Below are 27774 nucleotides of genomic sequence, written 5' to 3' on the forward strand. Positions count from 1 at the left end.
ACCCTCAGACTCTTTCACCCTTTTCCCCTCCGAGTGGCAGTTGTCTACCGCCCACCGGGCTCACCTCGCCAATTCCTGGATCATTTTGCTGCCTGGCTTCCACAATTTCTATCCTCTGAAACACCCACTCTCATCATGGGTGACTTCAACATCCCCATTGATAACCCAATCTCCTCATCTGCCTCCCAGTTTCTATCTTTAACCTCGTCCCTCGGTCTGTCACAACTTACTAACTCTCCTACACATGAAGACGGGCATTCACTTGACCTGGTCTTCTTCCGGCTCTGCTCAGTTTCTGACTTTATTAACTCTCCTCTCCCGCTTTCTGACCACAATCTTCTCTCCTTTACTATCAAATATTCTCTGCCTCCTCAGGTCATCCCTACGTATCAGACATACAGAAATCTACATGCCATTAACACTGTGAAACTCATAGACAGTCTACAGTCCTCATTGTCCCCTATCTCTTCCCTCTCCTGTCCCAATCTGGCTGCCAAACTTTATAATAACACTCTCAAAAATGCATTGGATGAAGCAGCCCCCACTACACTCCGAACCACCCGACAAAGACGACGACAACCCTGGCACACGCCTCAATCCCGCTTTCTTCACCGGTGCTTGAGATGTGCCGAACGACTGTGGAGAAAATCGCATTTGGATGCAGATTTCCTCCATTACAAATTTATGCTCAAAACTTACAACTCTGCCCTTCACCGCGCCAAACAAGTCTACTTCACTTCTCTCATCTCCACACTATCTAATAATCCAAAACGCCTCTTTGATACTTTTCACTCCCTCCTTAGTCCTAAAGTGCAGACGCCAATCACAGATCTCAGTGCTGAAGACCTGGCCAATTATTTTAAAGTTAAAATTGACAACATCCGGCATGATATTCTCTCCCAGTCCCCTAGTAACATCGATCCCCTTCCCCCCCGCACTCCCTCTTCTTCACTCTCAGCATTTGACCCAATAACTGAAGAAGAAGTCTCGAGGCTCCTCTCTTCTTCTCGTCCTACTACCTGCCCTAGTGATCCTGTCCCCTCACACCTCCTCCAGTCCCTCTCCCCAGCTGTCACTAGTCACCTCACTAAAATATTTAACCTCTCTCTTTCCTCTGGTATCTTTCCCTCCACTTTTAAACATGCCATTATAAACCCATTATTGAAAAAACCAACACTTGACCCATCCAGCGCTGCCAACTACCGACCAGTCTCTAATCTGCCCTTCATCTCTAAACTCCTGGAACGCTTGGTCTACTCTCGCCTTATCCACTATCTCTCTGCTAACTCCATTCTTGACCCCTTACAATCTGGTTTCCGCACTCTACACTCCACAGAAACTGCCCTTACTAAAGTCTCAAATGATCTCTTGGCGGCTAAATCGGATGGTAAATCCTCTCTCCTGATTCTTTTGGATCGCTCTGCAGCCTTTGACACTGTAGACCACAAACTCCTACTTAACATGCTCCACTCTATTGGCCTCAAGGACGCGGCTCTCTCTTGGTTTTCCTCCTATCTCTCTGACCGCTCGTTCAGTGTGTCATTTGCTGGTTCCACTTCTCCTCTTCCCCTTGATATCGGGGTTCCTCAGGGATCAGTCCTAGGTCCGCTCCTCTTTTCTCTCTACACAGCTCCTATTGGACAAACCATCAGCAGATTTGGCTTCCAGTACCATCTCTACGCTGATGACACCCAATTATATACCTCTTCCCGTGACATCACCCCTGCTCTAATACAGAACACCAGTTATTGTCTGTCCGCTGTCTCTAACATCATGTCCTCTCTCTATCTGAAACTGAATCTTTCTAAAACTGAGCTCCTTGTGTTCCCACCATCTACTAACCTCCCTAAACCTGATGTCTCCATCTCTGTGTGTGGCACTATCATAACTCCTAAGCAGCACGCCCGCTGTCTCGGGGTTATTTTTGACTCAGATCTTTCCTTTACTCCTCACATACAATCACTTTCACGCTCCTGTCATTTTCACCTCAAAAACATCTCCAGAATCCGCTCTTTTCTTACGGAGGAAACTGCCAAAACTCTCATTGTTGCTCTGATTCACTCTCGTCTTGACTACTGTAACTCATTACTAGTCGGTCTTCCCCTCACTAAACTCTCCCCTCTCCAATCTATCCTCAATGCAGCAGCCAGGCTCATCTTTATGACCAACCGCTACACCAACGCCTCTAATCTGTGCCAGTCACTGCACTGGTTGCCCATCCCCTTCCGAATAAAATTCAAACTTATTACTCTCACCCACAAAGCTCTCCACAGTGCTGCACCTCCTTACATCTCCTCCCTCATCTCTGTCTACCACCCTACTCGGACTCTACGTTCTGCCAACGACCTTAGATTAAAATCCTCCATAATCCGAACCTCCCACTCCCGTCTCCAAGATTTCTCTCGTGCTGCACCCGTCCTCTGGAATGTGCTACCCCAGACAATCAGATTAATTCCCAATATCCACAGTTTTAAACGTGCCCTGAAAACACATCTATTTAGACAGGCCTATAACATTCCCTAATCTGACTCCTTTCCATGGCCCTCCATTTAGATTAGTCATCAGAATAAGATTCCCTCACACTCCTTCTCTTCATGTCCGTCATACACGGATAGTGGCTAGTGACCGGCTCATGCAGCTTTATGTTACCACCGCATGTGTATAAAAATGGCCGGACTATTGTACAGAACAAACACTGTTACACTTTGTGTCTCCCTTATGTCCTCATAGATTGTAAGCTCTTGCGAGCAGGGTCCTCACTACCCAGGTTTGAATTGTAAATGAACTTTGTCACTATGTAATGTCTGATATTGTTTGTTTCATGTTCCCTCTAAATTGTAAAGTGCTGCGTAATATGTTGGCGCTATATAAATAAAGATTATTATATATTATTATATACATACATACACAAAAGTAGAGCACAAAGCCAAGTATACAGTATATTAAAGATAGCAAATTTTTATTAAATACACATAAGAACAAACACATTAAAAAGGTACATGAATGGAGAGACTCTATACAATGTAAACACAAGTCTATAGGTTAACCAAGCCTGTAATAAATATTATGTTATAATCCTTATATTAGGGATATATGAACTGGGAGGTGTATTGTCTTATATACCGTTAGTTCCTTATGTGCAGACTATTCAATTGTAGACGTAATAGTCCGGAGGGTAAGTTCTACAACGGGAACCTTACCCATATCAGAAGTCTTGGAGGCCTAGATACCTTATGTTGAACTCTGATGCGCCTTTCGCGATATCCGCTCCCTCAAGGGGTGTGTGGTGTCTTGCTATAGTCAGGCCCTAAATAGTACGTTGCCCAGGTGATTTCTATTGATTTTAGTTAATTTCCCCATGTCCGTAGGTTCTCGGCGCATGTCCATCGACCTGACCGGAACTGTGGCATGCCCCACATCCGGCCTCCAGTGCTGCGGCGCACATCCGTGTTCCTGACGCGTACCAGGAATTCCAGACATGCGCACCGCACTATAGGAGGCAGGGACGGGGCCAGCGACACACCCGGTCACGTGCGCATGGAGTGCGCTCCCCATAGGACGATTGGGACCAGGAAAAGGTAAGTGTCTAGATACTGTGATATACATAGCATGACAGGGGCCCGTCCATTTCATATATCCCCAAAGAGAAGACCCAGAGAAATGGCTCTGATATGCCGATGATGTTGAATGTGCTAAAAGGTGAAATGCATATAAACATTATAAGAAGCGAAGGGAAAGAACAAACAATAATGATCCCCCATATTGTGCTGGTTAAATGACTAAAAGCATAACGAAAAAGAGAAACTAGTTCATAAAATTCATGTATTAGTAGTGCAACCACATTATATAAATGTATAAGACCTCATGAAGCACAATGTATTACACTAATTGGAATCATACTGTGGAGTTAAAAAATATATGAAAAGGCATAGGTGTAGACTTAAATACACCTACCACGTATACCCTACATCACAAAAGATTACATATGTGTGCAAAAAAGAAAAAACAAACAATTAAGGTCATCTGTAAAAGACAGATGGCAATTGGGGACTACAAAAGCATATAAAATATTAAACATATAATTAAATGGAATGTGATCAAAAAATTCATTAAAGGAAAATGACCCTAAACAAAAAGAGGGGTAGAAATGGCAGGGACTTAATACGCCACTTCACAGTAGATCAGGTTTATAAAACACTTTTATCTTGGTCCGCAGTATCAGGGTCGTCTGGGTTTTAAGTTCTTATTTGTCGTATGCGGGCGCTCAGACTATAGACAACTGGTACATCAAATACCTAATAAAAAGGATCTGCTCCACAGACCATCTATTTGAACAACAATCTGCGGATCTTAGATATAGATTTGAAAACAGGGGATACAGTAAAAGATCCATCAAGGTAGGTTACCGTAGAGCTAAAAACACACCCCGCATTGATCTCCTAAGAACTAAAGCCCATTGAACAGGAAAAACCACTAAACGGTTTATAACCACCTACAACAACCAATGGGAGGAAATGCGGACAATTCTAGGGCGACACTGGTCCATTTTAAGATCCGAACCAGCTTTGGCTTTCGGCCGTCATCAATGGTCTTTCACCCAGGCAAAGAGAAGCAGAAACCTCGGAGATCTTCTAGTGAAAAGTCACTACACGCCGAAAAAAGTGAACTATTTCGGATCACGGGGACAAAGAGTAGACTGTTACCCTTGTGGCAACTGTGTTGCATGCCCGAATATCAGCAGGGCGACAACATTTTAAACAGTGGATGGTACCAGATCCTTTGACATTAGAGATTATATCTCCTGCAGCACTACGCACGTAATTTATTATGCTGTGTGTGGGTGTCCGAAGGTATACATAGGTCTGACATCTAGAGAGTTAAGAATAAGCACAAGAGAACATGTGCAGGAGGATATTGTTGGAGCAAGTGCCATAAATGATCTCACAGAGCTGAAACCACTGCCAAGGCACTTTAAATTGTATCATGGATGCAATCCAAAATCCTTAAATATCTGTGGCATTGATCGTATACATTGTGGCATCAGGGGGGTAACCTGAAGGTGGTCCTGGCACAGAAGGAGTGCAAATGGATTGTCCAACTGGGTTCTATGACACCATTTGGACTCAATGAGAAACTCTGTTTTGCACCCTTTCTGTAAACAAGCTTAACCCCTTAACGCTCAGCGATGGAATATTACGTCGCGGGAGTAACGGCCATTTCAGCCATCTTCCCGACACATGCAGGAGCTGTGACAGCTGCTGTCTTGTACAGCGGTTGCCGCAGCTCCTATATCGGGGACCGATCGCTGTGTCCCCGCTGATTAACCCCTTAAAAGCCGCATTCAATAGAGATCGCTGCTTTTTAGCGGTTAAGCTACCATCGCCGGCCTGCTACACGATAGCGGCCGGCGATGGGGACTATGGCAAGCTGACACCTAACAATGGCGTCCGGATATGCCATCGACGGAAGCCTAGTGGGTCCTGACTTTGTCAGGACCCACTATGCTTGCTTTCAGTGAGTAGCTGACCGCTCTAATACACTGCACTACGCATGTAGTGCAGTGTATTAGAATTGCGATCAGGGCCTCCTGCCCTCTAGTCCCCTAGTGGGACAAAGTAATAAAGGAAAAAAAAAAGGATAAAAAAAAAAAAAAGTGTAAAAATAAGAAAATAAGTTTTAAAAGTAAAAATCCCCCTTTCCCCTCATCAGTCCTTTATTATTAATAAAAATATATAAAACAAACTATACATAATTGGTATCGCCGCGTCCATAACGGCCTGAACTACAAAATTATTTTGTTATTTATCCCGCGCGGTGAACGCCGTAAAAGAAAATAAACCGTACCAGAATCACAATTGTTTGGTCACTGCACCTCCCAAAAAAATTGAATAAAACGAGTTCAAAAAGTCGCATGTACTTAAAAATGGTGCTGATAGAAACTACAGTTCGTTACGCAAAAAATAAGTCCTGGCACGGCTTTCTTGATGGAAAAATAAAACAGTTCTGGCTCTTAGAATAAGGTAACAAAAAGTAAATGATTTTTTACAAAAAAGTATTTTATTGTGCAAACACCATAAGACATAAAAAAAACATATGGTATCGCCCCGCAGAATAAAGTGAATATGTCATTTATAGCGCACGGTGAAAGCTGTAAAAAAAAAAATAGAATAAAAAAACAATAGTAGAATTGCTGTTTTTTTAGTCACCACGCCACTTAAAAATAGAATAAAAACTGATCAAAAAGCCGCATGCACCCCATGAAAACTACAATGAATTCCTCAAGGTGTCTAGTTTCTAAAATGGGGTCACTTTTGTGGGGTTTCCACTGTTTTGGCACCACAAGACCTCTTCAAACTGGACATGGTGCCTAATAAAAAGGAGGGCTCAAAATCCACTAGGTGCTCCTTTGCTTCGGAGGCAGGTTGCTTCAGTCCATTACCGCACTAGGGTCACATGTGGGATATTTCTCAAAACTGCAGTATCTGGGCAATAAATATTGAGTTGCGTTTCTCTGGTAAAAACTTGTTATAAAAAAAAAAATGGTATAATAAAATGGATTTTCTGACAAAAAAATGTTTTATTTAAATTTCACCTTTACATTGCTCTAAATTTCCGTGGAACACCTAAACGGTTCATAAACTTTCTAAATGCTGTTGTGAATACTTTGAGGGGTCTAGTTTCTAAAATGGGGTGTTTCATAGGGATTTCTAACATATAGGCCCCTCAAAGCAACTTTAGAACTGTACCCTAAAAAAATTAATAAATTAGGCAATACTTTGCTTCTTACATTATACTGATAATGAGCCGTGCCCACCCCGGGATGACCCCAGTTTTGATAGTTTGTATAAATGGAGACCTCCTATTAGACAGTTTCAGTGCCCGGTTTTCCCAAGCATACACCCCCGAGAATTTTATTTCTATTGATGTGTCCTTGGTTAATTTAAAGGGAGGCTTCAATTCCGCCAGTGCCTGCCGAGTAAGAGGGCAAGGTATGGTGTGAAGATGTATAAGCTGTGCGAGAGTGCATCAGGGTATACCTACAAATTTAGGATATATAAAAGGGAAGGACACCAGTGCTCAGCCCCCAGAATGCCCCCCCCCCCCCTTACTGGGAGTTAATGCAAAAATTTGGTGGGATTTGGTGCACCCACTGCTGGACCAGGGTTACCAACTCTACCTGGATAATTTTTATACCAGCGTCCCACTCTTCAATAAGTCCTGCGGCATGCGACACTGCTAAAAGACTCTGCTTGGGCAAACAAGGGGTGAGAGCAGGGCACAATCTAGCAGCAATTACAAGGACAAGAGAGATGTCCTTGTATTGACAATATATGCCCACACCAGTATCCATGTACCTGTACGAGGTACCAGTACAGAGACCCCCAAACCAGACTGCACTACAATAGATACATGGGAGGGGTGGGCTTGTCAGATCAAGCCCTGAAGCCCTACAGTGCCATGAGGTGTGGTATAAGAAGCTGGCCCTGCACATCATACCGATGGCATAGTACAGTGCATACGTGATACGTCGAAGTACAGGCCAGACGGGAACTTTCCTGGAATTTCAAGGGGAGGTTATCGAGAAACTAATTTTTAGGGACCAAGAAGGGGGGGGCACCCAGTACTACTGGAAGGGAGGCCACACGCATCCTACCAGGGCAACACTTTCCAGGAGAAGTTCCCCAAACTGGCAAGAATGGAAAAAGTCAAAAGAGGTGCAAAGTCTGCTATAAGAGGGGGATAAGGGAGGACAAAATATATCAATGTGACACGTGTCCCGAAAAACCAGGGCTCTGTATGAAAGGGTTTTAAAATTTATCATACATCCCTTGATTTTTAATCTACCCCAGTTTTACTTACCCTGATGATCTCCGCACAGCTTATCCCCCCCTCGTCTTTCCCTTCTGAGCCCTGCTGTGTGCTCAGGCAGCTGATAACAGCCACATTGAGGGTTTTGCCATACCCGTGAGAACCCACATTACAGTTTATGGGGTGTAGGTCTCCGGTAAAAATGCTCACTACATCTCTAGATGAATGCCTTAAGGGTGTCGTTTTTAAAACGGGGTCACTTCTTGGGGGTTTCAACTGTACTGGTACCTCAGGGGCTTCTGCGAACATGACTTCGCACCAGAAAATCCCCAGTAGGCCAAATAATGGCCCTTTCCTTCTGAGCCCTCCCATGGGCCCAAACGGCAGTTTATCACCACAAATGGGGTATTGCTGCACTCAGGAGAAATTGGGCAGCAAAATGGGGTATTCTGTTCCCTGTGAGATTAAGAAACTTTGATTAAAAAAAAAAAATGACATCTTATTGGAAAAAATTACTTTTTTTTTCATTTCACAGCCCAATTCAAATAGGTGCTGTGAAAAAACTGTGGGGTCAAAATGGTAACAACAACCATAAATTAATTCCTTGAGGGGTGTGGTTTACAAAATGGGGTCACTATTGGGGGATTCCTACTGTTTTGGCACCTCAACACCTCTTCAAACCTGGCATGCTGCCTAAAATATATTCTAATAAAAGAGGCCTCAAAATGCACTAGGTGCTTCTTTGCCTCTAGGGCTTGTGTTTTAGTCCACGAGCGCAGTAGGGCCACATGTGGGACATTTCTAAAAACTGCAGAATCTGGACAATACATATTTAGTAGTATTTCTCTGGTAAAACCATTTGTGTTACAGAAAAAAAATTGGAATTCAGCAAGAAAAATGAAATTTGCAAATTTCACCTCCACTTTGCTTTAATTCCTGTGAAATGCCTGAACGGTTAAAAAAAAAACTTTCAAAATGCTGTTCTGAATACTTTGTTGGGTCTAGTTTTTAAAATGGGGTGTTTTATGGGGGTTTCTAATACATAGGCCCCTCAAAGCCACTTCAGAACCGAACAGGTACCTTAAAAAAAGGCTTTTGAAATTTTCTGGAAAATATGAGAAATTGCTGTTTATGTTCTAAGCCTTGTATCGTCCAAGAAAAATAAGAGAATGTTCAAAAACCGATGCCAATCTAAAGTAGACATATGGGAAATGTGAACTAGTAACTATTTTGGGTGGTATAAACGTCTGTTTAACAAGCAGATGCATTTAAATTCTGAAAAATGCTATTTTTTCGACATTTTCTCTAAATTTTGCAATTTTTCACCAATAAACACTGAATATATCGACCAAGTTCTACCACGAACATGAAGCCCAATGTGTCATGAGAAAATCTCAGAATCGCTTGGATAGATTTAAGCATTCCGACGTTACCACCACATAAAGTGAAATATGTCAGATTTGAAAAATGGGCTCGGAGCCGTAAGGCCAAAACTAGGCTGCGTCCTTAAGGGGTTAACCATCTTACTACCAGTATGTTCTTTTAACCCTTTTTATTATTTCTTTGTGTGTCTTGTACGAATATAATATCTTTTTATTAGGTATTTGATGTACCAGTTGTCTATAGTCTGAGCGCCCGCATACGAGAAATAAGAACTTTAAACCCAGACGACCCTCATACTGCGGACCAAGATAAAAAAGTGTTTTATAAATCTTATGTACTGTGACGTGGCGTATTAAGTCCCTGCCATTTCTACCCCTCTTTGTTTAGGGTCATTTTCCATTAATAAATTTTTTGATCACATTCCCTTTAATTATATATTTAATATTTTATATGCTTTTGTAGTCCCCAATTGCCATCTGTCTTTTACAGATGACCTTAATTGTTTGTTTTTTCTTTTTTGCACACATATGTAATCTTTTGTGATGTAGGGTATACGTGGTAGGTGTATTTACGTCTACACCTATGCCTTTTCAAATATTTTTAAACTCCACAGTATGATTCCAATTAGTGTAATACATTGTGCTTCATGAGGTCTTATACATTTATATAATGTGGTTGCACTACTAATACATGGATTTTATGAACTAGTTTCTCTTTTTCATTATGCTTTTAGTCATTTAACCAGCACAATATGGGGGATCATTATTGTTTGTTCTTTCCCTTCGCTTCTTATAATGTTTATATGCATTTCACCTTTTAGCACATTCAACATCATCGGCATATCAGAGCCATTTCTCTGGGTCTTCTCTTTGGGGATATATGAAATGGACGGGCCCCTGTCATGCTATGTATATCACAGTATCTAGACACTTACCTTTTCCTGGTCCCAATCGTCCTATGGGGAGCGCACTCCATGCGCACGTGACCGGGTGTGTCGCTGGCCCCGTCCCTGCCTCCTATAGTGCGGTGCGCATGTCTGGAATTCCTGGTACGTGTCAGGAACATGGATGTGCGCCGCAGCACTGGAGGCCGGATGTGGGGCATGCCACACTTCCGGTCAGGTCGATGGACATGTGCAGAGAACCTACGGACATGGGGAAATGAACTAAAATCAATAGAAATCACCTGTGCAACGTACTATTTAGGGCCTGACTATAGCAAGACACGACACACGACTTAAGGGAGCGGACATCGCGAAACGTGCGTCAGAGTTCAACATAAGGTATCTAGGCCTCCAAGACTTCTGATATGGGTAAGGTTCCCGTTGTAGAACTTAACCTCCGGACTATTACGTCCACAATTGAATAGTCTGCACATAAGGAACTAACGGTATATAAGACAATACACCTCCCAGTTCATATATCCCTAATATAAGGATTATAACATAATATTTATTACAGACTTGGTTAACCTATAGACTTGTGTTTACATTGTATAGAGTCTCTCCATTCATGTACCTTTTTAATGTGTTTGTTCTTATGTGTATTTAATAAAAATTTGCTATCTTTAATATACTGTATACTTGGCTTTGTGCTCTACTTTTGTGTATGTATATCTATTATGGAGTTGCCTTTTCATTATAAGATGGAAGTTGTTCCTTAGGGACATTACCTAGCCCACTACTATTTTGCATCAGTAGGTTATTGAATTACTATATAGATATATACTAGTCCTTCTCAATGAATTAGAATATCAAAAAAGTTAATTTCAGTATTTCAACTCAAAAAGTGAAACGCATATTATATCGATTTATTACACACAGAGATCAATTTCCAGCATTTTTTTCTTTTACTGTTGATAATTATGGCGAACTGTTAACGAAAACCCAAAATTTAGTGTCTCAGAAATTATATAAGCCCGATTTCAAAAATGATTTTGACTACCGAAATGTTGGCCTACTGAAAAGCATGTACAGTGGTCAGGGCTCCTTTTGCATGAATTATTGCATCAATGCGGCGTGGCATGGAGGCGATCAGCCTGTGGCACTGCTGAGGTGTTATGGAAGCCCAGGTTGCTTTGATAGCAGCCTTCAGCTTGTCTGCATTGTTGGGTCTGGTACCAACTTCCTCTTGACAATACCCCATAGATTTTCTTTGGGGTTTAGGTCAGGCGAGTTTGCTGGCCAATCAAGCACAGGGATACGGTTATTAAACCAGGTATTGGTACTTTTGGCAGTGGGGCCAGGTGTCAATTCCAGCTGGAAAATTAAATCTGCATCTCCATAAAACTTGTCAGCAGAGGGAAGCATGAAGTGCTCTAAAATTTCCTGGTAGAAATTTAGGCATATGCTCTTGGGTGAACACAACCCTTACGAGCTCTCTGTGATATCGTGGAGGCGGTTTATAGACGATGTGCTGTTTGTATGGTAGGGTAGTGAGCAAGGTCTGTTATTTTTGGATTATTTAAACAAGAACGATATGAATGTCAAACTTGTCAGTAAATATAGTCGGACAGAGATTGATTTCCTGGACCTTATAATTCTGATTGAATCTGATGGTGGGGTAGCCACGGCTATTTTTAGGAAAGATACCTCCATAAATTCCTATTTGAAGGCTGACTCCTTACACCCAAGACATGTCATTAAGGCTATTCCGCGGGGACAATTTATACATGCAAGACGTATTTGTTCCTCAGATACCGGTTTTGAGAATTGATCTATAAAGATCTAACGGAGAGTTTTCTCAGGAGAGGTTATGACAATGCCCATGTTAAACGGGAATAAGAGTATGCAAGGACCTTGAATAGAAACGAGCTTCTGAAACCCAAAACAAAAAAACGATCCAATGATACTACTGTGAGAATTATCTCTAGGTATAACAAGAATTCAAACTCTATTTGCGACATTTTCCAGAAACACTGGTCTGTATTGCACACGGATAAACGACTGAAATATTGACTGATAGCCCAGCCATGACACCGCGTCGAAGCCCCAACTTACGGTATATGTTAGTTCGGAGTCACTATGTTCCCCCCATGAACCAGTACATATTTGGATCCAGGGGACCCAGATGGGTCAATGTGCCTTGTGGATCATGTGGTGCTTGTTCAGTGACGGAGAGAACCAATTCCTTTTTGGGGTCTGACCTAACAAGATCGTATAACATAGTACACTTTATCAATTGTTGCGTGCGGAATGTGTTCCATCACGCGCAATGCCCCTGCAATAAAAGTTATGTGGGGAAGACCACAAGGGAGCTGAAAGTGCACGTGATGGAACACATTTGTGACATTAAAGGGATTACTAACAGGGACTGTGAAGAGGGTTTTGGTGATAGAAACAAGCCGCTTCCTAGGCATTTATTTATTTCAGTTACTTATATAGCGCCAACATATTACGCAGCGCTGTACAGAGGTCCTCTTTTTTTTTTTTTTTTTACTGTCCTCATTGGGGCTCACAATCTAAATTCCCTATTTGTATGTTTTTGGGGGCATTTTAGGGACTACCATGGTAGAAACTGGAGGTTGCTCAAAGTTAAGGGGATTGATCGGATCTATCAGGGGAATCGTGGGTGTGATGTCTTTAGGGACCTTTTGCGGAAGGAGATTAAATGGATTGTGACAGATTCATTTAGACCTTTTGGGGACATAGTGTCCAAAGTTTTGCTTTGGAAGTGATGAGAAGAATGATCTCTATGAATTTGTGCAACAAGAACGATTCTACGAAACGACCATCCAGGAATGGGACTTGTTCATTTGTGAATAGGGTGGATATCTGCTTTCTAATAATGTTCTCTATATTTTATTGTATAGAGTGATGTAGCATATGTGTAATCAACCTTGTAACCTACAGATGTAACTTTTACATTCCTTAATAATTCTTTATTTTACTTCAGTATATTCTTATACAGTGAAGGAAATAAGTATTTGATCCCTTGCTGATTTTGTAAGTTTGCCCACTGTCAAAGACATGAACAGTCTAGAATTTTTAGGCTAGGTTAGATTTACCAGTGAGAGATAGATTATATTAAAAAAAAAAAAAAAAGAAAAAGCAGTCAAAATGATATATATTTATTTGCATTGTGCACAGAGAAATAAGTATTTGATCCCCTACCAACCATTAAGAGTTCAGCCTCCTCCAGACCAGTTACACGCTCCAAATCAACTTGGTGCCTGCATTAAAGACAGCTGTCTTAAATGGTCACCTGTATAAAAGACTCCTGTCCACAGACTCAATTAATCAGTCTGACTCTAACCTCTACAACATGGGCAAGACCAAAGAGCTTTCTAAGGATGTCAGGGACAAGATCATAGACCTGCACAAGGCTGGAATGGGCTACAAAACCATAAGTATGACGCTGGGTGAGAAGGAGACAACTGTTGGTGCAATAGTAAGAAAATGGAAGACATACAAAATGACTGTCAATCGACATCGATCTGGGGCTCCATGCAAAATCTCACCTCGTGGGGTATCCTTGATCCTGAGGAAGGTGAGAGCTCAGCCGAAAACTACACGGGGGGAATGTGTTAATGATCTCAAGGCAGCTGGGACCACAGTCACCAAGAAAACCATTGGTAACACAAAATCCTGCAGTGCCCGCAAGGTCCCCCTGCTTAAGAAGGCACATGTACAAGCCCATCTGAAGTTTGCAAATGAACATCTGGATGATTCTGAGAGTAATTGGGAGAAGGTGCTGTGGTCAGATGAGACTAAAATTGAGCTCTTTGGCATTAACTCTACTCGCCGTGTTTGGAGGAAGAGAAATGCTGCCTATGACCCAAAGAACACCGTCCCCACTGTCAAGCATGGAGGTGGAAACATTATGTTTTGGGGATGTCTCTCTGCTAAGGGCACAGTACTACTTCACCGCATCAATGGGAGAATGGATGGAGCCATGTACCGTCAAATCCTGAGTGACAACCTCCTTCCCTCCACCAGGTCATTAAAAATGGCTCGTGGCTGGTTCTTCCAGCACGACAATGACCCAAAACATACAGCCAAGGCAACAAAGGAGTGGCTCAAAAAGAAGCACATTAAGGTCATGGAGTGGCCTAGCCAGTCTCCAGACCTTAATCCCATCGAAAACTTATGGAGGGAGCTGAAGATCCGAGTTGCCAAGCGACAGCCTCGAAATCTTAATGATTTACAGATGATCTGCAAAGAGGAGTGGGCCAAAATTCCATCTAACATGTGTGCAAACCTCATCATCAACTACAAAAAACGTCTGACTGCTGTGCTTGCCAACAAGGGTTTTGCCACCAAGTATTAAGTCTTGTTTGCCAAAGGGATCAAATACTTATTTCTCTGTGCACAATGCAAATAAATATATATAATTTTGACAATGTGATTTTCAGTTTTTTTTTTTTTATATAATCTATCTCTCACTGGTAAAATTAACCTAGCCTAAAAATTCTAGACTGTTCATGTCTTTGACAGTGGGCAAACTTACAAAATCAGCAAGGGATCAAATACTTATTTCCTTCACTGTATATAATTTTTATAATATCACAATGATTCTTTAATCTAATATACATATTTTTGGACACTTTTTGGTTTTGTTTTTTTATCATGTTTGTTTTTCACTAATTATTTTTGTAATATATATTATCTATGATATAGGTGAATATATAATATTGAAGTTTGCACTCTATACACTTATATGTATAATAACAATTTCACATAGATCGGATTTTATTAATCCTTGGTTTGCATGTGCTATACTCTTGGCGATCGCATGGTTGGTCTTGCATGAGGTCGGAACCCGGTTCATATCCCTGGGCGTAGGGCCCCCGCGCGGTGGGTGTCCGTCCCTTGTGGGGTTTTCACGTGCCTCCGCTGTGGTAATCACATGCTCACCTTGAACTTTTTTCACAATTAGGGGTCTATATAGTCCTCCATGTTTTATATATAAACATATATATTTTTCACTATATATATATATATATATATATATATATATATATATATATATATATATATATATATATATATATATATATATATATATATAGTTACATAGTTAGTACGGCTGAAAAAAGACACATGTCCATCAAGTTCAACCAAGGGAAGGGAAAAGGGAAGGAAAAATTTCTACACATAGGAGCGAATATTTTTTTGTTCTAGGAAATTATCTAACCCTTTTTTAAAGCCATCTACTGTCCCTGCTGTGACCAGCTCCTGCGGTAGGCTATTCCATAAATTCACAGTTCTCACTGTAAAGAAGCCTTGTCGCCTCTGCAGCTTGAACCTTTTTTTCTCCAGACGGAGGGAGTGCCCCCTTGTTTTTTGAGGGGGTTTTACAAGGAACAGGATTTCACCATATTTTTTGTATGTGCCATTAATATATTTATATAAGTTAATCATGTCCCCCCTTAGTCTTCTTTTTTCAAGGCTAAATAGGTTTAATTCTTTCAATCTTTCCTCATAACTTAAATTCTCCATGCCCCTTATTAGCTTCGTTGCTCTTTGTATTTTTTCCAACTCCAGGGCATCCTTTCTATGAACTGGAGCCCAGAACTGAACTGCATATTCTAGATGAGGCCTCACTAATGCTTTGTAAAGTGGCATTATTACATCCCTGTCCCGCGAGTCCATGCCTCTTTTAATACACGACAATATCCTGCTGGCCTTTGAAGCAGCTGATTGACACTGCATGCTGTTATTGAGTTTATGATTTACAAGTACACCCAGATCCTTCTCAACAAGTGATTCCGCCAGTGTAGCGCCCCCTAGGACATATGATGCATGCAGGTTGTTGGTACCAAGATGCATAACTTTACATTTATCTACATTAAACTTCATTTGCCAAGTGGACGCCCAAACACTTAGTTTGTTTAAATCTGCCTGTAATTCATGAACATCTTCCATAGTCTGAACTATATTACATAGCTTGGTGTCATCTGCAAAAATAGAAATAGTGCTATTAATCCCTTCCTCTATATCATTAATAAATAAGTTGAATAATAGTGGTCCCAGCACTGAACCCTGGGGTACACCACTTATAACCGGGGACCATTCAGAGAAGGAATCATTGACCACAACCCTCTGGATACGGTCCTTGAGCCAATTCTCAATCCAATTACAAACTATATTTTCTAAACCTATAGTCCTTAATTTACCCATTAGGCGTCTATGGGGGACAGTGTCAAATGCCTTTGCAAAGTCCAAAAACACTAAATCCACAGCAGCCCCTCTGTCTAGACTTCTGCTCACCTCTTCATAAAAACAGATTAGGTTAGTTTGACAACTTCTGACCTTAGTATATATTCTTTTAAAACACACAATTTTATATATATATATAATTTCTCACGGTTTTATATTTGTTGTTATTATTATTATTTTTATTTGTATTGAATGTAGAAGTTTTTGTATGTAAAGATATAAACTGATGGTATCTCCCACGTCGTGTTCAAATTAGGCATGATGTGGTGTGACGTTACTCACATATACTATTGGGGATTGAATAGCTTTCTCGTGTTATTCCTGTATTACATTAATTATTTATGGTTCAAACTATGTACTTAATTTTATAATTTATTTATATATATATATATATATATATATATATATATATATATATATATATCAGGATTCATTGAGGTGGATGAAGGGATACAGATTTCTTTAGAACGATGTACATATACTCCTGTGATATGAAATATTCTTTAGCAAAGTCTATATATATATGAATATACCAAAATTATATATAAAATATATTTTATATGAATACTACAGGTTTAGATGATGGATTACCTTACTGTTCTTGAAAATGGACTTGTCCCATTTCATCGGCTAGTAATACTAATAAATTCAACGTTAAAATTTGGATCTATTTAGGTTCCTCTTGGAGATATGATGGTATTTGAACTAGCTGGTCAAATTTACTTTATAGAATAAATTCTGCATATAATGTGACATATAGCGATCGTGCGCATGCGCGCTGTGACACTCGCCTGTTTCAGGCCGGAAGTTGTCTGACCAGTGACGGACATCGCATGTGTGCTTAGCACACAGCGGTACACGTCATGACGCTGACTGAGTGACGTGGGGGGTGTGTACAGTACGGCATGCGCCATTGCTCTCCTTTATACATTATTTAAACTGGGTCTCAGAGCAGTCTATACACCTCCTGACGTAGGTTGCGAAACGCACGTCGAGGTGATCCGTTTCCAGGTGTCTAAAAATACCATCATGTCCTCTACAGGTATGTTGAATTTCATATGTATGTATCCATAGGGACTTTGAGACTTTTTTGTACCATATCAACGCAGCAATATTAAACACATTTATGTAATCATAGGGACTTTAACGTAGCGATATCTTGCTATACCATATAAGTGCCCTGCATGCGGTTATACTATGAGCATAATTGATATCTAGTTGCACTATGAATAATGTGTATATTGCTATCTGTGAGAAATTGTTACCAATAGTTATGGTTAAGATTAAGAACTAAATATGGTATGACATCTGGCTGATTTTATTGTTTTACATGTCTGTAGTATATACTTGGAGGGGGGCTATTTTGTACTAATATGTAATAAATAAAATATAATAAATTCTATTTGATAAATCGAATTTGTGTGATATCAAGAGGTTTCGTTTTTGGTTAAATATATATGGATATTGTGATATCTTGAGAATAATAAAATTTGTTGAGAGAATATATATAGGTTATAATCATCTGCTGGTGTTACTCCACTGTGTTATATCAAGTCCAGAGTCAACGCAGCCGTCTACCAGGAAATTTTACAACACTTCATACTTCCCTCTGCTGACAAGCTTTAAGGAGATGCCGATTTCATTTTCCAGCAGGACTTGGCACCTGCCCAATCTGCCAAATGTACCAATACCTGGTTTAACAAGCACAGTATCTCTGGCTTGATTGGTCAGCAAACTCGCCTGACCTAAACCCCATAGAGAATCTATGGGGTATTGTCAAGAGGAAGATGAGACACCGGACCCAACAATGCAGACGAGCTGAAGACCGCTATCAAAGCAACTTGGGCTTCCATAACACCTCAGCAGTGCCACAGGCTGATAGTCTCCACGCCACGCCACATTGATGCAGTAATTCATGCAAAACGAGCCCTGACCAAGTATTGAGTGCATATACTGTACATGCTTTTCAGTAGGCCAACATTTCGGTAGTCAAAATCATTTTTGAAATTGGGCTTATATAATATTCTAATTTTCTGAGAGACTAAATTTTGGGTTTTCATTAACGGTTAGCCATAATCAACATTAAAAGAAAAACAATGCTAGAAATATAATCACTCTGTGTGTAATGAATGTATAGAATATATGAGTTTCACTTTTTGAATTGAATTGAATTATGGAAATAAATTAACTTTTTGAGGATATTCTAATACATTGAGAAGGACTAGTATGTATTAATTAAATAATACTCTATTCTCCTGATGTATATGTCTAAAATGTACATAATGAGAAATATGCTGCACAGATCAACACAAAATGTCATTTTCAAAACCACGCTCCCTTATGTAAATACCAATTTTTTTTCCTTTGGCCATAATGACCATGAGGAATAATTTGACTGACAAACTCCATTATGCAAAAATATGTGCTGTTGTGTATGTAGAAAATAGGAAGAGTGAGTAGAATGTATTTTCACCATCTCTGCCATGAGGTTCTTCTATCATTAAACACAATATTGGCACATAAAAAAATAAATAAATGAAAACCGTAAAAAAGAAATTACAATGAGAATAAATTGTAACAGCACATTATGCACTTATTAACACTATAGAGGCTACAGTACTATACTACATACAATATAATTACATTACAATTGAAATAAAAATGTAATTGTTTAGGGTTTTAAGAACTTCTTGAACCCGGATTAATATGGTTACCTTGAATTGTTTGTGGCTTAACAGCATTATCAAAATCACAAATCTTTGACCACTCATCACGAACAGCTTCTGCTGTCATTGGGCGATTCTGCTGCCTGATAATGGCACCGACAGTTCTCTCCCAACGCACTAATTACAAGGAGGGAATAGAAAATATTGATCAGAATCCTCAAGGTGATGGAAAAAAAAAAAAAGAGTATGAAGCAATACAAAATAAACTTACTTCTAAAGGCTACTTTCTAAAGAATTCTCAAAACTCTCTCAAGCCAACCGCATTTTGTTTGCAAGCAGTTGTATGAAGCGTCTCACCATTTCTCCTGCACCACAAAGCTGCCCAGCACAGGAGGGAAGAGACCTTTCAGAAGAAAACTTAGAAAGTCACCAAGGGCTTTGTTTGCTTTTGTCAAGCACAAACACCGCATTCAAAAAGTCAAATTACTTTTCATGCTGAAATACTGGCCCCTGAAACAAACATTGCCAGAAAAAGAGCGAAATGCAGTGTTGGAGAGAACAATACCAAGGAACAGTCTGAGTTACAGGCCATTTGTAAACTGGTTCTTTAAAAAATATCTTTAAAAGAATATAGGTCGCATGTACAGATAAATTGAAGAGACTTAAAAAAATGCGTATGCACTACACAAAACACAATACGAAACTACCTAACTAGAACATAATATTTCATTATAGAGTATACCATTAAAACCTTTGAGACGACCACCCAAAATTGCACAGAAAAATGATCTTTATGGGGTGCTGCTCTGATTAAAAAAATAAATAAAAATAAAAAGTAAACAGAATGTTGGTCAAACTTTTAAGTGTGGTCAGCAAACATGCATTGTACTTGTTTAGGGCTCTTTCACATGGCAGTATTTTGATTAGTATTTGAAAGCCAAAACCAGGAGTGGGTCTAAAACACAGAAGAGGTGCAAATCTTTGCACTATAATTTCTCTGTGCAGGTTCCACTTTCAGTTTTGGCTTACAAATACTAAAGCAATATACTGCCATGTGAAAGATGCCTTAGACGCACAAAAAGAAACACCGCAAAATCCTATGAATGACACAGTTTGCATATAGCATACATACAGTACTGTATTTCCTGCATCAGGGAAATATTATACTGCCTGTACCTAGTTTAGGGCCGGTTCACATCAGCGTTCGATTTCCGTTCAAGTGTTCCGTCTGAGGCTTCCGTCATGGAACCCCGCAACGGAAAGTAAAACGGAAACCACAGCTTCCACTTGAATCACCGTTCCGGCAGGATTCCGTTTGACTTTCCATTGCGGGTTTCCACGACGGAAAGCGAACGGTGATGTGAACCGGCCCCGACATGCATTTCTAACATGTAAACTTATTATTCAAACCGTATACTGCAGTGGTCTACCTGTGGATTTCAGTCTTCCCTACCAAAAACTTGTAGCGGATGATGGGTGTTTTAGTTTCAAAATCGCTATAGAGCCGCAGGTGGACTAACACTGCAGTACACCATACGACTGTACAGAATCCTTCCCAGTCCCCAGCAGTGCCCCCCACTCTCCTGTTTTTTTTTATTTTTTCTTATGCTAGAACACAAAAAAAAAAAAGCCAATATGCTCTTTACAAGCAATGATTCCCAATCCTACTCGCCTTCAGTCCCCAGTGTGCTGGATAGATGAATGGGTCAGAGCATCATCAAAACAGCAGACCTTATGGGAGGTTACCGGTATGCAGTGGTTAGTACCCAAGTTATGCAAGGAAGGACAACCAAGGAACCGGCGACCAGGTCATGGGAACCCAAGGCTCAAACGTGTGGGGAGAAGAGGCCAGTCCGACTGGTTTGATGCCACAGAGGAGCTACTGTGCATCGTAGCTTGCCTAGTTTGGAGTAGCCACAGACCGGTCAGAATGCGCATGCTGACCCTTGTTCATTGTCGAAAGCTCCTAAAACGGGCTTGTGAAAACTGGCATCAGAACTGGACATTGTAGCAATGTAAGAAACTTGCTTGGTCTAATAAATCACATTTTATTTTACATTATGTAGACAGCTGGGTGCATGTGCCTCGCTTATCTAGGGAAGAGATGGCACCAAAATGTACTATGAGAAGAAGGCAAGCCGGCAGAGCAGGTAGATGCTCTGGGTAATGTTTTGCTGGGAAACTTTGGGTTGTGACATTTATGTGAATGTTACTTTGACATTAGCCACCTACCTAAACATTGTTGCAGACCAAGTACACCCCTATAGGGCAACAATATTCTCTAATGGCAGTGGTTTCATTCAGCAGGATAATGCACCCTGCCACACTGTAGAAATTGTTCAGGAATGGTTTTAGGAATGGTTTTAGGAACCAGACAGAATTCACGGTGCTGACTTGGCCTTCAAATTCCCCAGATTTCAATCTAAATCGAGCATCTGTGGGATGTGTCGGAAACAACAAGTCCAATTCATGAAAGCCCCATCTTGCAACTTATCACCTGCCAACGTCAAATATATAATAAAAACACCCCTAAAACAACAAAATATAAAGCATTTTTTAAATCCTTCTTTCCCCTAAACCCCCCGTATCGTCAGGAGTTTTCTTTATGATATGGGCACACATGACATGGGTGTCATGCACCCATTTAATAAAACATCTATAGTCATGCAAAATAGCTTTCCTCAAAGCCAGACAAACACTAAACGGTCACTATTGTTTGTCTCCCCAGTCCCATCATAACTGTTATTAAAACATATAACATTTTTATAAACCGGTACTTTGCACTTGACTACAGATCTCATTTAACAGCCAACAATCGGGACTATATATCGGAAACCTTTGTTCTCGGGTGTTATAGCAATGATGTACAGTACCAGTCAAAAGTTTGGACACCCATGTTTTTTGTGCTTTCTATTTTCTACATTGTAGATGGACATTGAAGACATAACTATGAAGAATAAACAAACCAGAATGTTTTATATTTTAGATTCTTCAAAAGTAGCTACCTTTTGCTTTGATGACCGCTTTGCACACTTTTGGAATTCTTGGTGAGCTTCATGAGGTAGTCACCAGGAATCGTATTCAGTTAACCCCTTCCCGCTGTAGTCACTTTTGACCTTCCTGACAGAGCGTTATTTTTCAAATCTGAAATGTGTCACTTTGTGGTAATAACTTTGAAATGCTTTTACCTATCCGAGCAATTCTGAGATTGTTTTCTTGTGACACATTAAACTTTAAAGAGGCTCTGTCACCAGATTATAAGTGCCCTATCTCCTACATAATCTGATTGGCGCTGTAATGTAGAGAACAGCAGTGGTTTGTATTTTGAAAAACGATCATTTTTGAGCAAGTTATAAGCAATTTTAGATTTATGCTAATTAGTTTCTTAATAGACAACTGGGCGTGTTTTTACTTTTTGCCAACTGGGCGTTGTACAGAGGAGTGTATGACGCTGACCAATCAGCGTCATACACTTCTCATTGTTACAGTGTGATTGTGCAGTGAAAGAAGCTGGGCTGGAACAATGAGAAGTGTATGACGCTGATTGGTCACTGATTGGTCAGCGTCATACACTGCTCTGTACAACGCCCAGTTGGTAAAAAGTAAAAACACGTCCAGTTGGTCATTAAGAAACTAATTAGCATAAATCTAAAATTGCTCATGGCTTGCTCAAAAAGGATTGTTTTTCAAAATAAAAACCACTGCCGTTATCTACATTACAGGGCCGATCAGATTATGTAGGAGATAGGGCATTATAATCTGGTGACAGAGCCTCTAACATCTCCCATATGTCTACTTTAGAACGGCATAATTTTTTGAACATCTGTTTATTTTTCTAGGACGTTACAAGGCTCAGAACTTTTGCAGAAATACCTCAAATTTTCAAGAAAATTACAAAAGGCTTTTTTTTACAGGGACCAGTTCAGTTGTGAAGTGGCTTTGGAGGGGCCTATACAATACAAACTCCCTTAAGTAACCCCATTTTAAAAACTGCACACCATAAAGTATTCAAATCAGCATTTAGAAGGTTCTTAACCCTTTAGGCGTTTCACAAGAATTAAAGCAATGTAGAGGTGGAATTTACAAAATGTAATTTTTTTTCTCCAGAAATTCATATTTAATTAATAAAAAAATCTGTAACACAGAATGTTTTACCAGAGACACATAACTCAATATTTATTGCCCAGAATCTGTAGTTTTTAGAAATATCCCACATGTGGCCCTAGTGCGCTAATTGACTGAAACACAGGCTTCAGAAGCAAAAGAGCACCAAGAGGATTTAGGAATTCATCTAGTAGTGTAGTGAGCATTTTGACCCCACAGATGTTTTATAGGTTTTATTTTACTTGGGCAGTGAAAATAAAAAAAAGCATTTTTCTCCAATAAGACGTAGATTTAGATAAAAATTTGGCATTTTCTCAACAAATACAAGATAAAAAAAAACAAATAAGAAGCCCAAAATTTGGGTCCGTAAAAGTCTGAACTATCACAATATATCATTATTTAACCCGCACGGTGAACGCCGTAAAAAATAAAATTGTAAACGCCAGAATAGAGTTTTTTGGTCACCTAATCTCCCACAAAAAATGAAATAAAAAGTAATCAAACCGTCGCATGTACCCCAAAATGGTATTAAAAACTACAGCTTATCCCGCAAAAAATAAGCCCTCATACCACTTAAAGAGGCTCTGTCACCAGATTTTGCAGCCCCTATTGCAGCAGATCGGCGCTGCAATGTAGATAAGAGTAAAGTTTTTTGTTTTTTTTTAAAAGAGCATTTTTGGCCAAGTTATGACCATTTTTATATTTATGTAAATGAGGCTTTCTAAAGTACAACTGGGCGTGTATTGTGTATGTACATCTGGGCATTTTTACTTCTTTTACTAGCTGGGCGTTGTGAAGAGAAGTATCATCCACTTCTCTTCACAACGCCCAGCTTCTGGCAGTGCAGACACAGCGTGTTCTCGAGAGATCACGCTGTGACGTCACTCACTTCCTGCCCCAGGTCCTGCATCGTGTCGGTCGAGCGAGGACACATCGGCACCAGAGGCTACAGATGATTCTGCAGCAGCATCGGCGTTTGCAGGTAAGTAGCTACATCGACTTAAACCAGGACATTTTCCTGTATGCTCCCATGAGAGGTAGGAAGCTACGGATGTGTTTGACTATATATGTGTTGGAGGATGTTTAGCGTAAAGCATTTAAAGAGGTCTCTCATACCCTCAATAGGTGGAAGGCAGCAGTCTAGATCTAGAATTTCCGTTGGCGAAAAAGAGTGCAACGTCTTATAAGTAAGGGTAATGTTCGATAACCCAGAAGCAGGGGAGGGAAAGGGCGAACAAAGAGATCTAACAATAGAGTCTCCCCATGTTTTCAAAATAGACTGCATAGTGGGGCTGAATGAAGGAAGGTAGGTAGGTATCAACCTGGGGATCCGACAAAAGTAGTTGTCTCAAAAGGTCTCTGAGCCATGTGTTCCTCCATGAAAACCCAATGTTTGTGAGTGGGTTGTCTAATCTAGTCAACAATTCTACTCAAGTGAACAGGTGTGAAATCTATTTATTGAGGGAAGAACCAATCCCACCTCTGTCAACCGCAACTTGTAGAATTTTATGGGATATCCTAGGTTTTGAGCCGTTCCATATGTGGTCAGAGCAGATTTTTCTGTATAGAGGATAGAAGCTGCTGGGAAGATTTATGGGTAATGTTTGGAGTAGGTATGATATTTTTGGAGTAATCAAAGAATGGAGTATGTTGGCTATACCCATCCAAGATTAAAAAAAAAAAAAAGAAGGATGGTGACCAGGACTTGCGTATACCGGGGATGTATTTAAAACGTTTTTTATAATTAAGGGCTTATAGCTGGTTCAGACTAGGTGGGATGTCCACACCTAGGAATTTAAGCGATTCAGTAGGCCATATAAATGGGAATTTCCGTTTTAAGGGTTCTATTTGTGAAAGGGGCAGAGAGATGTTCAAGGCCTGTGATTTAGACATGTTAATTTTAAAATTAGAAATAAAGCCAAAATGGTCTAATATGTGTTGCAGGGATTCAAAGGTTTGTCTAAGATTGGACAACATTAGAAAGGAGGTGGTCAGCGTAGGCGGCTAGTTTGTATTTCTGGTGTCCGGATTTTATACCACGGATTGATGTGTTGACGGATTGTCTGAAGTAAGGGTTCCAAAAATATAACAGAGGGGAACAGAAAAGTGATGGACTTACAATTTATACAAGGGACCACTCCATATACATCCATATGTAACACCCCATGGTTAGCCAATCTATATTACCTTGAAGGACAGGGTAATTGTAAGCGTGCTGGTCTTACATGAGTAGCACAGCTAGTCAGTGATGGGACATTGCGCTCATTTGAACAACTTCAGGGATCAACTGTAATCCCAAACTCTGATTTTTTTTTTTTGATTTTTTTTTTAAGTACCTTCAGATGAGACATGCCTTTCAGGCAGACTATAATGGGATAGCGGTTGTATTATCACTGATAATGATATGGTCAGTATGATAAAAACTACTGGGCCATCGGCAGGAGTTCTATCGAGACTATACAAAGAAATCCTAGTTCCGGTGATGGCTAAGTGCCCGGTGAGGAGTAGAGAAAGATGGGAGGCAGAAATTGGTCCTTTGGAAGATCTGCAATGGGGGAGACATTGGATATATTATATATATATACACACACACATATACATATATATATATATATATATATATATATATATATATATATATATATATACACACACATATATATACATACACACACACACACACACATATTTAATACAGAAGGTATATAAGACATTTATTTTTTATATAGGGTTTAAACCTGATTTGCTATACCCTTGAAGTAAACAAGTATCTGCAGGTATGATGCATATGTTTTTTTCCTGTCAAGAGCTGGAGAGTTTTAGGAGTGAGGTATTGGCCATCATTCAGGAGGTTTTTCAAGTAACCATTGATCCGAGCTCGCTTGTTTACGTGTTGGGATATGTGCAGTACCTGGCGACCTCAGAGCCTCATAAATTAGCAGTAGCCAAGCTGCTATACATGGCACGAAAATTGATAGTCCAACATTAGTTGGACGAGCCGAGACCTACCAGACAGGAATATATTAACAAAATTAATTGGTTGGTGAATTTGGAAAAGGAAGTCTACAGGAAGAGAGGTTCACTGGCCAAACTTGAAAAGCTGTGGGCCCCATGGCTTGATGCTTCTCATTTGGTATTCAGAGAATTGATTCGATTCCGGCTGGGTCTCATTTAACATATCCTCAGGCGCTGATACTACATCTGACTGCCTGGGCTTGGAGGTCGCTGAGTTCTCGAGGGGAAAGGTTTGTTTTTTTAGTTTACGAGCAATGACTGAGCAGGGGGATAGTTATACTAGCTTACTGCAACTCTGTTAAGGTAGATGTGATGTCCTGTTACAAACATATGTATATTTATTTGAGATGCATTTTCTTATGATCATATATTAAGAGAATGTAGCGTGAGATGCTGGATAGATACTTGAGGGTTATGACAAACCGTTGCACTTTGGAATTTTTGTATGCTTTTTTACTAGGGCTATGTTTAAGGGGACAGGTTGGGGTATGTTTTGTATTGTTAAACAAACTTACAATAAAAATTTACTGAATTTAAAATAAAAATAATAGATTAGCTAAGAGATTGGGCATTTCTAAACTAGTGACAGATCCTCTTTAACAGGTATGCCTTGTCAAGAGATAATATGTTGAATTTCTTGCCTTCATAATGTGTTCGATACTATCAATTGTGTTGTGCGGTAGGATTGGCACACACTTCCATACAGTGTTTAGCCCTATTTAACTATTGTTCTAATCCATATTATGGCAAGAACCAATCAACTACGTAAAGAGAAACAGCAGTCCATTATTACTTTAAGACATGAAGGGCAGTTAAGGTCGGAAGAATTTCAAGAACTTTGCTGGATTTCATAACTTCACTTGAGGATACCTTCCAATGCTATGAAGAAACTGGCTCTCATGAGGACTACCCCAGGAAAGGAAGACTAAGTTACCTCTATTGCAGAGGATAAAATTAGCTACCAGACTCAGAAATCACAAATTAACAGCCCCTCAGTTTAGAGCCCACATAAATTCTTCACAGAGATCAAGTACCAGACACATCTCAACATCAACTGTTCAGAGGAGACTGCAGCAATTCAACCATAAATTCCTGATTTTCGCAAAGAAGCAACTACTGAGGATCAACAAGTAGAGAATTCCTTGTGCCAAGAAACAAAAGGAATGGACATTAGACCAGTAGAAATCTGTACTTTGGTCTGACGAGTCAAAATTGTAAACTTTTGGTTCCAACTGTCACGTTTTTGTGAGGCGCAGAAAAGGTGAACGGATGGTTTCTACGTGTGGTTCCCACCATGAAGCAAGGAGGAGGTGGTGTGATGGTGCTTTGCTGGGGACACTGTTGGTGACTTATTTAAGATTCAAGGAAAACCTAACCAGCCTGGCTACCACAGCATTCTGTAACATGCCATCCCATCTGGTTTGCGCTAAGTGGGACCATAATTTGTTTTTCAACAGGACAATGATCCAAAACACACTTCCAGACTATGTAAGGGATATTTGGCCAAGGAGGAAAGCGATGGGGTGCTGTGTCAGATGACATGGTCTCCACAAACACCTGACCTAAGCACAAATGAGATGGTTTGGGATGAGTTGGACAGCAGAGTAAAGGAAAAGCAGTCAACAAGTGCTCAGTACC

At 40.2% G+C, this 27774-nt stretch overlaps 1 protein-coding gene across 1 annotated transcript in view; it reads right to left on the bottom strand.

Annotated features, from left to right (window-relative positions):
• Nucleotides 1-27774, bottom strand: part of HSD17B4 (hydroxysteroid 17-beta dehydrogenase 4) — a 321488-nt gene that overhangs the window by 196666 nt on the left and 97048 nt on the right. The window contains exon 11 of the mRNA XM_075836285.1: nt 19066-19194. Within this exon, the coding sequence (XP_075692400.1) occupies nt 19066-19194 (129 nt within the window). The remainder of the gene's footprint in view (nt 1-19065; nt 19195-27774) is intronic.

This window comes from Rhinoderma darwinii, chromosome 1, assembly GCF_050947455.1.
Source record: "Rhinoderma darwinii isolate aRhiDar2 chromosome 1, aRhiDar2.hap1, whole genome shotgun sequence".
Lineage (NCBI taxonomy): Eukaryota > Metazoa > Chordata > Amphibia > Anura > Rhinodermatidae > Rhinoderma > Rhinoderma darwinii.